This window comes from Mustelus asterias, chromosome 4 (genome assembly GCF_964213995.1).
Source record: "Mustelus asterias chromosome 4, sMusAst1.hap1.1, whole genome shotgun sequence".
In the NCBI taxonomy this organism is placed as follows: Eukaryota; Metazoa; Chordata; class Chondrichthyes; order Carcharhiniformes; family Triakidae; genus Mustelus; species Mustelus asterias.
In genome coordinates, this window is record NC_135804.1 from 141,466,318 (window position 1) to 141,481,154 (window position 14,837).

Consider the following 14,837-nt stretch of genomic DNA (forward strand, 5'->3'; position numbering starts at 1 on the left):
GAGTCACTGTGGAGGGGCTGGTACTGTAATAAATCCAGTAATGTACTGGAGTGAGCCAGGAGGTTTAATCAAAAATGCTTCTTTGCAATCCAATATTAACAGCCCGTTAAAACCTAAAGTAGGTCTCATTACAGCATTCTGGCGGGTCTGCGCTCTCCATTGGAATCGTAGTGCATCTGGCTGCAGCTCCAAAAAACCATCTGAAGAGAAAGCATGCGAGTGTGCTGGTTACAGACCCATGATTGATTCCCAGAATGTGTCTCTAATGTGGAATGTTGGCCTGTAACACATACACTTAAAAAAAAAAATCTGCTTTGTATAACCAAGACAAGACTACACAGAAGGACCCCTTCTGCAGATGAGGGAAGCAGTGGGGCTCTCTGCCGACATTCCCTAATGGAAGAGTTGGAAAAGTACGATGAATAGTTTGCATCCAGTTCCACGGGGAGATTTTTTTTGCAAGACTGGAAAATAATTATTGCTAGCTTTCTGACAGTAAGCTATTTAATAGCTCAACCTTGCATGCAGTCTGTAGCCAACCACTCCAAATACAGAAACTATTGAACAAACTTGAGGCAATGTTCCTGTTTGATGTGAAACCCTGGTTTAGAGTCTTGCTTATTCATAGCTGATCATTATGATTGCAAGTTTCAACATGTTTGGCTCCTGCCCTGTCCAAGATCGCAACTACAAAGGGTTGTCAACGAAGCCCAGTCCATCACGAAAACCAGCCTCCTATCCATTGACTTCATCCACACTTCCCGCTGCCTCGGAAACGTGGCCAGCATAATCAAAGACCCCACGCACCCCGGACATACTCCCTCCCACCTTCTCCCATTGGGAAAAAGATACAAAAGTCTGAGATCACGTACCAACCGACTCCAGGACAGCTTCTTCCCTGCTGCCATCGGACTTTTGAATGGATCTACCTTATATTAAGTTGATCTTTCTCTACACCCTAGCTATGACTCAGTAAGAAGCCTCACAACACCAGGTTAAAGTAAGAACAAGTCTATTTGGAATCATGAGCTTTTGGAGCGCTGCTCTTTCACCAGATGAGACACAGTGTTCCGAAAGCTGGTGATTCCAAATAAACCTTTTGGACTTTAACCTGGTGTGGTGAGACTTCTTACTGTGCCCACCCCAGTCCAACGCCAGCATCTCTACACCCTAGCTAGGACTGTAACACTACATTCTGCACCCATTCCTTTCCTCCTCTATGAATGGTATGCTTTGTCTGTATAGCGTGCAAGAAACAATACTTTTCACTGTATCCCAATATATGTGACGATAATAAATCAAATCAGGAGAAGCCTGAGTTGTCTTGGATTGACTCAAAGGTCAACTCTCCATGTTGTTCAATGTGGAGCGACTCTAGGCTGTAAGGTTAATCCATTAAAGGTGTTGTGTGAAGATTCCACACAATACACTGCTGAATGTTAATTTGATTCAGCAGCAGCCACTATAAGACAGGACACTGTCTGTGAGTGTTGGAAGTATCATTTGAATGAGGCTTTAAGTCAAAGACGTGTTCGCCTTTTCAGTGGATGCAAAAGGAACTACAAAGGGTTGTAGACGTAGCCCAGTCCATCACGTAAACCAACCTCCCATCCATTGACTCTGTCTACCCTTCCCACTGCCTCGGAAAAGCAGCAGCATAATCAAGGACCCCACACACCCCAGACATTCTCTCTTCCACCTTCTTCTGTCGGGAAAAAGATACAAAAGTCTGAGGACACGTACCAACCGACTCGAGATCAGCTTCTTCCCTGCTGCCATCAGACTTTTGAATGGACCTACCTTATATTAAGCTGATCTTTCTCTTTACCCTAACTATAACTGCAACATTATATTCTGCACCCTATCCTTTCCTTCTCCCCCTATGTACTCTATGTACAATATGCTTTGTCTGTACAGCACGCAAGGAACAATATTTTTCACTGTATTCCAATACATGTCACAATAAATCAAATCAAAGATCGCATGGAACTATTCAAAGGAGAACATTTATGGCCAATATTTATCCCTCTACCAACATCACTACAAAACACTATAGTTAGGAAAGCTCATCCACGCCTCTACGTCCTCAGGAGGCTAAGGAAATGTGGCATGTCTGCTATGACTCTGACCAACTTTACAGATGCACCATAGAAAGCATCCTTCCCGGATGTGCCACAGCTTGGTATGGCTCCTGCTCTGCCCAAGACCGCAAGAAACTACAGCCCAATCCACCACGCAAACCAGCCTCCCATCCATTGACTCTGTCTACTCTTCCCGCTGCCTCGTCAAAGCAGCATAATCGAGGACCCCATGCACCCCGGACATACTCTCTTCAAGATGGCGCCGGAGTGTGGCGACTTCTTGCGAGCTGTGCCCAGCTTACCCGCTAATTCTATACTTTACTCTTGTTCTATGCTTCTAAAACTCTCTTTTAAACTCTGTAACAATGCTCTAATTCAATCTCTTGCGCCCTAGCACTACATTCTGCACCCTTTCCTTTCCTTCTCTATGAACAGTATGCTTTGTCTGTGTAGCTCAAGGAACAATACTTTACACTGTATCCCAATACATGTGACGATAATAAATTAAATCAAATTCTTCCGTCGGGAAAAAGATACACAAGCCTGAGATCACGTACCAACCGACTCAAGAACAGCTTCTTCCCTGCTGCCATCAGACTTTTGAATGGACCTGTTACATATTCAGTTGCTCTTTCTCTACACCCTAGCTATGACTGTAACACTATATTCTGCACTCTCCTTTTCTTCTCCCCTAAGTAATCTATGAACGGTATGTTTTGTCGTCTTGACGCGCAAGAAACAATACTTTTCACTGTATGCTAATACATGTGACAATAATAAATTGTTTTACAAACAGCTGAGCATCTTGGTTTATATTCCTCCCAGAACTGCGACTACCAAAAGCAGATTTTCTTGTTGCATTGTGTGGGATCTTGCTGTGTAGAGATGGGCTGGTGTTTAAATTTGGTTGTGAAATGCTTTAAAACACCCTGTGGATGTAAAAGGCATGGTCCCAGCACAAGTCCTGGGTCCCCTTCTCTTTTGTTGCTTTGATCACTTCTGGAATGTTCTGTATGATCCTAGTTTATGTCTGCCTGCAGACGATAGCCACTTTTATCATAATCGGACTCCACACTGTCACTCGTCTGGTGATGAAAAGTCTCTTTTTTCCATCCAGATTAGAGGGGCTGAATGGCCTACTCCAGTTCTAATGATCCAGCTTTGAACTCGGCCACTGACGGGCTAGTTGGTCACAGCTGGCGATGTTGAGTGAGGGATGGTCCTGGTGCCCTTGGATAGGGAAGCTAGATGTCCCATATTTCAGAGAGTGATCCAAACTGGAAAGAGTCTTCATCTGAGGATAAAACCCTCCACAGCCACAAAGGTTGTCAGCTCTCATTGTCCAAGCTTTGGGGCAGCACGATGGCACAGTGGTTAGCACTGCTGCCTAACAGCGCCAGGGAACCGAGTTCGATTCCTGGCTTGGGTGACTGTCTTTGCAGAGCCTGCACGTTCTCCCCGTGTCTGTGTGGGTTTCCTCTGGGTGCTCCGGTTTCCTCCCACAGTCAAAAGATGCGCAGGTTAGGTTGATTGGCCGTGCTAAATTGTCCCATGGTGTCAAGGGGAACTAGGGTAAATATGTGGGGTTACAGGGATAGAACCTGGGTGGGATTGTTGCCGGTACAGGCTCGATGGGCCGAATGGCCTCTTTCTGGACTGTAGGGATTCTGTGATTCCATGAAGCTGATGCTGAGGAGGACTATTCATCCTTGGCTGTAAAGAGAGTAGATGGGAAAGAGTGGGGAGATATTAATGTGTTGAGGGAGGATCTTTTCGGTATTAACCGCCTCTTGTTTCTCTGCTTCTGATTTCCAGATCTACATCACACCGAACGCGAAACCAGAGCAAAGTACGTGACACTCTCTTTTTGTTTACTTTGGCCATTTTGATATTCCGCACTGTTATGAGATTAATTGTGAATCCTCATTGTTTTAATTCTTTTCTTGCACAGTGCAACTGAACGAACTTGGCTTAAAGTTTGTGAAGAGATGTATTAATGCCGTGGAGACCAAAGGTGGGGAAATTAGATTTCTGTTCCCATTAGGAATAAAACCCAATAGAATCTGTAGCCAGCGTTCTAATACCACAGCAACCCGCTGAACAGATTTGAGATTTGTCCCTGCTACTGTAGCTGATTTGAGAGCAGATTTGCGCTGTCCCTGCCATTAAACACACACGGAGCAAGTGTGTCCCTATTGCTGTAATGCATTGTGAGAAGATTCACTGTGCACCTGGTATAAGTCCCCATCTAACCAACACTCTAACTCATCCACTTGCCTCTTTGCATACCTCATCTGTAACTGCACCACTACATTCTGCACCTTCCACTTTCCTTCTCCCCTATGTACTCTACGAACAGTATGCCTTGTCTGTACAGCGCGCAAGAAACAATACTTTCCACTGTATCCCAATACACGTGACAATAATAAATCAAATCAAATCACGCTTCCCGGACAGAGGAGATGACTGATCTTGTCCCTCCAGAACTGCTTCCTTCCATTCCATTCCTCATTTAAAGAATAAGCTTCTTTTTATCTTGGTGAATAAAATAATCTCATCCGCGGAATTAAATTTGTGGAAACTGGTAATGATTTTTAATACTGATTTTTAATATTCAGCCCCATTTTAATGAAATATTGAATTTGGATTTATTGATTCTTTGCAGGAATCACCACAGAAGGTGTTTACAGAACTGTTGGCAGCAACCTCCAAGTACAGAAACTACTAACTCAGTATTTTGGTGAGGAGACACAGCTTATCAAGAACGTTACTGGTCTACCTCCCTCTGACCCTTACTTATCATCATTGCACATCTCACTACAGGGAGTCTTCATTGGATAGACCAGGATTGGACTGGAATGGGTGCCAATGTCATACCTGCATCGGAGTGTCAAGTACTAGCAATATATAGATTTTCTGGGATTGTATCTCCAATGTCCTGCACTGGGGTGGAGTGGGGGGGGGGGGGGGTCATTTGCCAATACCGACCCCCTCACCTTGTGCCATTTCCCAATACCAACCGCCCCCCACACTCCCCCGCATCCTGTGCCTGTAGTAGAGATAAGTCTCCAAGGCAGACGGGCTGAAGAGGGAGCTATTTCCTGTCTCTCTCTCTCTCGCTCACATTTTGGCCAATCATGCTGCTTCTGTTAAAAGTTCCAATGTGTTGAGTTTTCCTGCGTTTTGAGTCGCACGATGGGTTGGAACAGCCTGAGGCGACTGGCGATCTTTAAATTCTCCAGTGTTCTCATTTGGCAGGGATTGGAATGTTTTTCAGAAAACAAATCTTGACATTAATTCATTCCAGTTCCCATTTCCCTTTTCTCTTATTTCACTGTTTGGATTCATGTTATGATCGGTATTTATATAAAAGGAGAGGTTGGTGGGCTGGGGTGGAAACCCTGTGCAAGAACCGCATGATGAAGGTGGCCTGGACCCCAGGCAGCAATGAGACATCCTGCTGTAATGTATGAATGATGGCAGCAATCCTTGCGTTTATATTGAGTCTTTATCACGGAAGTGTAAAATTTACGTCCTGAGTTGATTGAGCGGAAAGGATTTCATACCGGGACAGATTGGGAGATGGTAAGACCGGTACTTGGTCACAGAGGTAAATTTCAAGGACGGAAGAGGTGAAGAAGTTTAGGAAAGGAGTTGCAAAGTTTAATACTTCAGCAAGTAAAGACACAGCCGCCATTGGCGAACAGATAAAAATCCGCATTGGGCCAAAGTAGCTTTTGATTGTCCTGTCTTCTGCCAGTCACATCAAAGGATAATTTCCCAACAAATTCCACAGATTCAACCTTCAGTTGTTCACTGCAATAATCAAAAAAGTTAACATTTAAAAAAAAAAAAAATCATTCATGGGACGTGGGCAGCCTTGGCAAGGCCAGTGTTTGTTCCCCGTTCCTATTTGCTCCTTGAACTCAATGGTTTGTGAGGCCATTTCACAGGACAGTTAAGAGTCAACCACATTGCTGTGGCTCTGAAGTCACATGTAGGCCAGGCTGGGTAAAGACGGCAAATTCCCTTCCCTAAAAGGAACCAGATGAGTTTTTGCAACCATTGATAATGGTTGTCATGGTTACCATATTTATTTATATTCCAGATTTATTAATTGAATTTAAATTCCACCAGCTGCCGTGGTGAGATTTGAACCCGTGTCCCCAGCGCAGTAGCCTGGGCCCCTGGATTACTAGTCCAGTGACATTACTACTGCATCATCATCTCCCGCTAATATGTAATCCAGGCTGTGGCATTGAAGTCAGAGGAAATTGCACTGAACTTGTCCAGTGCACTGTCAGACCACATCGTGAGTACTTTGGTACAGTTGTGGTCACTGAGACAAGGGAAAGACATTGAGTTTTCCTCACTCAACCCCCCCCTCCTCACTCAAATACTCAAATCCCCCCCCCCCCCCCCCCATCCCGAGCACCACTTGCCATTTGGACTGAGATTGGAAATGCCCATTTGGGATGAGGTTCTAGATTATCAATACCTTCAGGATTGGATGGCAGAAGATAGGGAAGAGGAATAAGCAGTAGATCAAAAAGAACAAATCATGTGGCAAAGCATTAGGCTCAATAAAGTTGAAGGTATTTATTTTTATTAGAGACCATTCTAATTATACTGGGTCTGGGAAGCTCTTGCAATAAGGAGTCATGTCCCGTCTCAATATGTGATGCCCTGCTTACTGTTCCTTCACCCAAGTGAAAGTATGTGTACAAAATGAGGCATAGTGGCAGGTGGCATGGTGGCACAGTGAGGAAACTGCAACTGGGTGACGACAGATAAATAGACACAGAGCCACCCAATGTCACTCAATATCCCATTTTTCAGTAGAAGGCAGATTACTGCTGCCTCGCAGCGCCAGGGACCCGGGTTCAGTTCCGGCCTTGGATCACTCTCTGTGTGAAGTTTGCACATTCTGCCTGTGTCTGCGTGGGTTTCCTCCGGGTGCTCCGGTTTCCTCCCACAGCCCAAAGATGTGCTGGTTAGGTGCATTGGCCATGCTAAATTGACCCTAGTGTCGGGGATTAGCAGGGTAAATATGTGGGGTTATGGGGGTAGGGCCTGGGTGGGATTGTTATTGGTGCAGGCTCGATGGGCCAAATGGCGGCCTCCTGGACTGTAGGGATTCTATGATTCTAACGCCTTGTTAAACTGATCAACCTTTACCAACGATTGTGGTTTCTTTTATGTATTTTTCTGTTAGATCCAAATCGTCCTGGTGATGTCGATCTTCAGAACATTGAGTGGGATATAAAAACGATCACCAGCGCACTGAAGCACTACCTCAGGTAGGAGACCTTCCCTCTCTCTGAGTGGAATGATGCTATTGATACTACACCCACATCGTCTATTACACCTTGCCTGAAGTGATATATTTGCCCATCTTTTATTGATAGTTTAATAGTTACTGGTGTGCTAAGTCCTATAACATTACAGTGCAGAAGGAGGCTCTTCCTGCCTGTGGGCGTTTTGAAACAGCTTTCCAATACAACCCTTTCTCCATTGTCGCGCAACTCCTTTCTTTTCAGGACTTATTTAGGTCTCTTTTCGAAAGTTACTATTGAACCCACTTCCACCAGTTCAGCCAACTCTCTCCCAACACTTGCTGGGCTCTTTAAAAACAATCTCCACCTAAGTAGTTCAAAACAACAAATATCTTTTAACTGGGGTGGGGGGGGGGGGGGCGGTACTGCCTTCAAAACTGCAACTGTCACTTTAAACCAGCTATGTTTCTCGAGCCTTGCCCAATGTATGTTTGTTTTAAGAAGGATATTGGCTTACGAGCAGACATAGGGCCAAATCTTCAGTGGAATGTGAGTGCCCCCTGCTGACTGTGTTTGGAACTATAGCCTTACCTTTTTGCGCTGGAGTCAAAGGGCAGGATTTTCTGGCCGGCAGAAGCAGAAAATTCCATCCGTAGAATCACAGGGCGGAATTTTCCCATCCATGGGCCTACTTGTGACAAAAATTTAAAAAAATAACTTTTCCCAGTTTGCTTATTATCTGTGTTTCGGGACAAGAATCAATCTTCACCTGGATTCAACAGAAAGGGTGCTTTATAAACTGATTAAACAGCACAGAGAGAGGGGGATGGACAAGGGCAATGTGCTCTCACTGACTCCGGAGCGAGCGAGGGGCGGACCATGCAAAGGTCGTTGACCTCGGAGGGGATTCTCCGGTTTTGGGGTGAGCGCGGCTGGAAAATCCAATCCATAGAGTCATACAGCACGGAAAGAGGCCCTTTGGCCCATCGGAAAGAGGCCCTTTGGCCCATCATATCCATGCTGGCCATCAAGCATCTATCTATTCTAATCCTATTAGTCTTTGGAGCTTTCTCTCTCACTCCAGCGTGGATCCACCAGTGAGGTGTTGTGAGTCCAGGTGATGAGGGGCAATTACTCCCCCACCCCCAACTCACCCACCTCCCCTTATCTGTCAGGAACTAAAGGCAAATGCCTGGAGGTCTGCCATTAGTTCAGCAACTCGCAGTGTTTTTAAATGTATCTGCTGTCAATGTTTAATTCTAGCCCCCCCTTCCCTCACCACCCCGGCCCCCCCCCCCCCCCCCCCACCGCCCCCCCACCTCCTTCCCCCCCCCCCCGCCTCCTTCCCAGCTTTGCTGAGTTTTGCCGCACCATCGGTCATCACCCAGAACCCCAGCTCCTTAGTCCCACCGCCATGTCAGAGGAGAGGGGGCTTGCCGGGGGCTCTGGGGCGTTGAACGGTGTTGGTGGTGAGGGTGAGCAATGTCAGGGGTGCATGGCTGAGGGGTAAGGGGGGGAGGGGTGGGGAAGGTAGTGAGCAGAGCTGAGAGTGGCAAGGGGTGACGAGTGCTTTGAGCAGCACTTCTGAACAAGCTTCATACCTGCTGGGAACAGATCGAAATAAATCAGGGTAAAAGATGTGTGCAAATATCGGGCAAACAACCCCGGCTTACTGACCGCTGGGATCGCCAGTGAGGGTCTGCCTTCAGGTGTAACTCTGCTCCCTGCAACGTCTGATGCGCACCATCATGCCGAATATCTCGGAGTTCACCACAATTGTGACGGCAAGGAAGAAACGTCTTAATCGGTGGAAGTGCAGCCCTTGGCAGAGGCACGACTGGTCAGGCGACCTCCTTCCGAGCTGTGGGCTGAATTTTCCAGCCTTTCCCACCAGCGGGATCTTCCATTCCCGCCCGCAGCAAGTTCCCCAGCAGCGCAGCCGGCAAATGCCACAAAGCATTGTTGACATCGGCGGGACTGGAAGATTGGTGGGGGGGGGGGGGAATGGAAAATCTCGCCCGAAAAGCCAGCGAGGAAAGCACGTCAAAAGGAATTCAGCATTGGACTCTGACGAAGGATCATCCAGACTCTCAACGTTGGCTCTATTCTCTCCCCACAGGCGCTGTCAGACCCGCTGAGATTTTCCAGCATTTTCTGTTTTGCTTCAGCCTGTACACTGTCTCCTTCGCTCCAAAAATCAGCAGATTTATTTGAGCTCACTTTGGACAGCTGACAGCATTTTCTTTTCCACTGCTGTTTAAAAATTCTTCTGTGAATATACCTGTCAGGTGATTCTGTCTGGTATTAAGGTGACTGACACTAACCATGCTCTGAAATGACCGGAGCATGTCGTAAATCCTCCTGAACCATCCGGAGACAACAACGGATCTGATGTTTGTCTGGGTCACTTGTTGTGCACGTGGGGTTTGAGTTTGGATTGTGGTGGGAGAGACTGTTGGATTATTAAACTGGCTGTTGTGGTGGGGGAAAAGAGAAGGGTTTGAAAGGTAACTGCAGTCTCCTAACTTTTTAATGGCTCCATTCAACATTTCTCTGGCAGGCGTCTGGCAGTGAAGCATCCCCGAGTGCTGCTCATAAGATAAAAGTGATGACAAATCTAATCCAGAAGGAATTGTTTAAGTTCTCCTGATAACTTGGTATTTATTGTAGTGCCGAGGACACAGTCCTTCAGGGCGGCTGTTTCCATTTTTGTTTTAATCCTTGGGTCCAGGAAAATTGTAGGGTAGGTTTTTACCCACTAAAAGTGGACCAACACTCTCATTACTAGTTAGAAACATAGAAAGATAGGAGCAGGAGGAAGCCGTTCGGCCCTTCGAGCCTGCTCCACCATTCATCACAACCATGGCTGATCGTCCAACTCAATAGCCTGATCCTGCTTTTTTTTCCCCATAACGTTTGATCTCATTCACCCCAAGTGCTATATCCAGCCGTCTCTTGAATACATTCAATGTATTCAAAGACTATTTCCTCGGGTGGATGGAGCTATTACAAGGGGGCATAACTATAGGGTTCGTGGTGGGAGATATAGGAAGGATATCAGAGGTAGGTTCTTTACGCAGAGAGTGGTTGGGATGTGGAATGGACTGCCTGCAGTGATAGTGGAGTCAGACACTTTAGGAACATTTAAGCGGTTATTGGATAGGCACATGGAGCACACCAGGATGATAGGGAGTGGGATAGCTTGATCTTGGTTTCAGATAAAGCTCAGCACAACATCGTGGGCCGAAGGGCCTGTTCTGTGCTGTACTGTTCTATGTTCTATGTTTTGGCATCAACAGTTTCCTGTGGTGATGAATTCCACAGGCTCACTAGTCCATCTCCAGCTCCATCCTAAATGGTCTACCCTGAATCCTCAGATTGTGAAAAGAAGTTAAAAGAGATTTAACTGCGGAAGGCTGCAATAAAATCTTCAACTATTTTTCAAAAGATCAATTCTTTCCCCAATCAAGCTGTGAACTTGTATTGTTTTCTAGTTTTGCCCCTCACCTCACCTCCCTTCAGCACAATGTTTTACAGATGCACCGTAGAAAGCATTATTTCTGGATGTATCACAGCTCGGTAAGGCTCCTGCTCTGTCCAAGACCGCAAAAAACTAAAGGGTTGTGAATGTAGCCCAGTCCATCACGCAAACCAGCCTCCCATCCATTGACTCTGTCTACTCTTCCCACTGCCTCGGCAAAGCAGCCAGCATAATCGAGGACCCCACGCACCCTGGACATCTCTTCCACCTTCTTCCGTTGGGATAAAGATACAAAAGTCTGAGGTCATGTACCAACTGAATCAAGAACAGCTTCTTCCCTGCTGCCATCAGACTTTTGACCCACCTCGCACTAAGTTGATCTTTGTCTACACCCTAGCTGTAACACTACATTCTGCACTCTCTCCTTTCCTTCTCTGTGAACAGTATGCTTTGTCTGTATAGTGGGCAAGAAACAACACTTTTCACTGTATACTAATGCATGTGACAATATTAAATCAAATCAAATAAGTTAATTACCAATCCCCATTGAGTCCTACAGGGAGGTCAATCAGTAACTCCCCATGCAAGTCCTGGGGGTTATCACCCCTGGCCTGGGCGCCCAGTTTCCACTCCCTTTGTCTCACCATTGACAACTGAACATTCAGCCCTGGAATTCCCTCCCCAAATGCCCCTGCCTCTCCAACTCTCCCTTTCCTTTAAGACCCTCATTGTAACCTTTAGCTAAGCCTCCTCACATCTCCCCCTTAGGCTCGGAATCAATTTCTATCTGATATTTCTTCAAAACATCTTAGGATATTTTTTCAATGTCAAGAAAGCACATGATAAATCCTCATTTCTATTGCTGTTGCCTTGAATATTCCTGCTCTCCTTTTTCTCATTCACTCTTCCAGTTTTTTTCAATTTATTTTTGTGTTTTTTTTTGCTAAATCTATGCATGTTTCACTTGAACTCTAGAATTTAACTCCTTCCCCGCTTCATCTGTCAGTCTGGAAGTGGAAACGAATAAGAACAGGCTCTGTGGGTTCAAAAGATGCCATTTTCTGCTCTTTGTTCATCCGAAAGCCAGTGTTGGATAAATGCAATCACTCCATCTGTGGTAACGTGTCCGATTCTTGGCATTGCACTCCAGGGAGGAAGCGAAGGCTTTGGGAGGGTGCAGAAAGGATACACGAGAATGGATCCAGGAATGAGGGATTTCAGTCACGAGGATGGATTGGAAAAGCTGGGATTTTTCTCCTTAGCGAAGAGAAGGGCGAGAGGAGACTCGATCGACCTGTTTAAAATCACAAGAGGTCTAGACAGATTTGGTGGGGGGGGGGGTGCAGAATCTGTTCCCATTGATGGAAGGGTTGGGAACCAAAGGACACGGATTTAAGGTGATTCGCAAGTAACACAACGGAGACGTGAGTGGTTATTAAACAAGCGAAATTACAGAAAGAGTTAACTTCGCACAGTGACTGTTTTGGATCGGGATTGCACTGCCTGAGAGCTCAGTGGAGGCCTTCCTACACAAGAGAATTGGATAAGCGCCTGAAGAGGGAAATGTTGCAGAGCTACTGGATTGTGGCAGGGGAGTGCAACGGGCTGAGTTGAGAACTGGCATGGACCAAATGGGCCGAATGGCCTCATTCTGTACCGTGACCATTCCATGATTCTATCATTGTGTGCGGTGCAGATGAGGGCATGTTTAATACTTCAGAGCAGGAAACAGCCAACCAATTAATAGCTTTAGAAGTGAAACTTGAGTGTTCATTATGAACAAATTCTTCAGAGCGTCTGACAGGTGTGAGATTCACTTCAATTGCAATCTATTCATGTCAGAATTGTCTATATTCCACAAAGTGACACACAATGCCAAGAGATGCTTTGTACCCAATAGTCTGGCAGTGAGTTGCTGATATTCAGAGTGCTTAGTTTAGTTTATTTATTTGTGACATAAGTAGGCCTACATTAACACCGCAATGAAGTTACTGTGAAAATCCCCTAGTCGCCACACTCCGGCACCTGTTCGGGTACACTGAGGGAGAATTTAGCATAGCCAATGCACCTAACCAGCACGTCTTTCAGACTGACGGAGAAATACAGAAACATAGAAGATAGGAGCAGGAGGAGGCCATTTGGCCCTTCGAGTCTGCTCCACCAGAGCTGATCATCCAACTCAACAGCCTAATCCTGCTTTTTCCCCATAACCTTTGATCCCATTTGCCCCAAGTGCTATATCCAGCCGCTTCTTGAATACATCCAATGTTTTGGAGGAAACCGGAACACCCGGAGGAAACCCACGCAGACACGGGGAGAACGTGCAGACTCCACACACACACTGACTCAAGCCAGTATTCGAACCTGGGTCCCTGGCGCTGAGAGGCAGCAATGCTAACCACTGTGCCACCGTGCTGTTTACAAGTGCGGCTGTTGGGAATTACCACAAGGAGACCAGGCACATAGAAAGAAGAGAAATGAGACTGGAGTTGTCACACCTCCAGAACACCATGAGCAGAGTCTTGATAGCAATTTCCCTTCCACTCTCTGCTGCGTGACACTGATGGGGAGAAAATAACATTGAGCTTTCTGTTTTATGATGCACAGTATGGATCGATGGAGCAGTATTAGCATAGAAAACTATAATGGCAAGACATTGATCTAGTCAGCATTCTAATACCTCATTGCAGATGGGAATAACCTATTGGAAAATTGATTCCAAATCCACTTTTCTGAAAAAGCTGTTTACATCTTTGTACTATTCAGTTTGAATTTGTTCCTTCAGCCTTCCTTTAGTGTAGTTTAATAGTGTAATCGCACTTCCAATTCAAAGCAGCTTTGCAATGTCATCTGGTTCATTTTGCTGTTGAATTTGCCCCCACTGTAGGAGGAGTTTGGCAACCCCAGGGCCACTGCGCATGTGCCGTTTTCGCATTCTTCGTGTCCATCTTGTTTGCCGTTAGGGGTCTGTCTGGGTGAACAGTGTGCGATCGGTATTGTTGGTCAATATGGCTGAGTGATGTCCTTGGGCAAAGTCAAAATGCTGGACCCAACGCAAGTGCGGTCAATGGGAATCTTTGGCACGCGGATCGCACTTTACCTTCCAAGTCACTGCAAGGAATTGCCTCTCAGGAAAGGCTCTACTGGCAGAAGCTTGTAGCATAGGGTGCAGACCATTTGGCCCATCGTGCTAGTGTTGGCTAATTGAAACAGCTATCTGAATAGTCTCACTCCACTGCTCTTCCTCATAGTCCTGCAGTTCTATCCTCATCAGGTATTTATTCAAACCTGTTTAATCTATTCTGCCTCCCAACACCCTTCCAGATGTTATAATCCAGGTCAGAAACTCCAAGGTATTTTAGATAGACTATAAGCTTTGCACTTTGAATTTGGCTAGGGTAAGCATGAGGTGTTTCATTTCAGGTATGATTCAAGTGACCCACGAGGGAGCTTTTACTAAATAAAGTTTACTTAAGAGTACAGTTAACATATGGAAAGAAAATCAGCAAGAACATTTACCAATTAAAACCAAGAAAAAAAAACAACCATGATGTTGTATAAACCTTAACAGCTAAATACTATTCCAACCAAACAAACACTCCTACAAATGTTCACCTGTCCCAGGTTTAGCACAGAAAATAAGAATGCTCACATGATTTTTCAGTTTTGCAACACCTGCTGTCCTTTGGGTGGAGAATTGAAACTCTGGCTTCTCCGTTCTGGAACTCCCAGCACCTCGAGGTAGAGATGGAGCCACAGCTGGCCTCTAGCTAGCAAACCACCACCAGTAAAACTTTCACTCCAGGAGCGTAAGAAAGACTGTTTCCAACTAGCCAGCAGAATTTCTAATACCAGGGAGAGAGACAAAACATTGCATCCAGTCTGGAGTCCAAACACCTTCTAACCAGCCAGCAACCAAAACTGAATGTAAAAGAACTCTTGAAGAAAAAACTGTCCAACCTGACCTGTCAATCATTCTTCGGCCCCACCCCCCCCTCC

The 14,837-nt window shown here is 45.8% G+C and overlaps 1 protein-coding gene across 1 annotated transcript in view; it reads left to right on the forward strand.

The window, feature by feature from the left end:
• ophn1 (oligophrenin 1) overlaps positions 1 to 14,837 on the forward strand; it is a 198,813-nt gene that overhangs the window by 111,576 nt on the left and 72,400 nt on the right. Inside the window, exons 12-15 of the mRNA XM_078211848.1 lie at positions 3,897 to 3,930; positions 4,033 to 4,095; positions 4,747 to 4,821; positions 7,297 to 7,381. Coding sequence (XP_078067974.1) covers positions 3,897 to 3,930; positions 4,033 to 4,095; positions 4,747 to 4,821; positions 7,297 to 7,381 — 257 coding nt within the window. The remainder of the gene's footprint in view (positions 1 to 3,896; positions 3,931 to 4,032; positions 4,096 to 4,746; positions 4,822 to 7,296; positions 7,382 to 14,837) is intronic.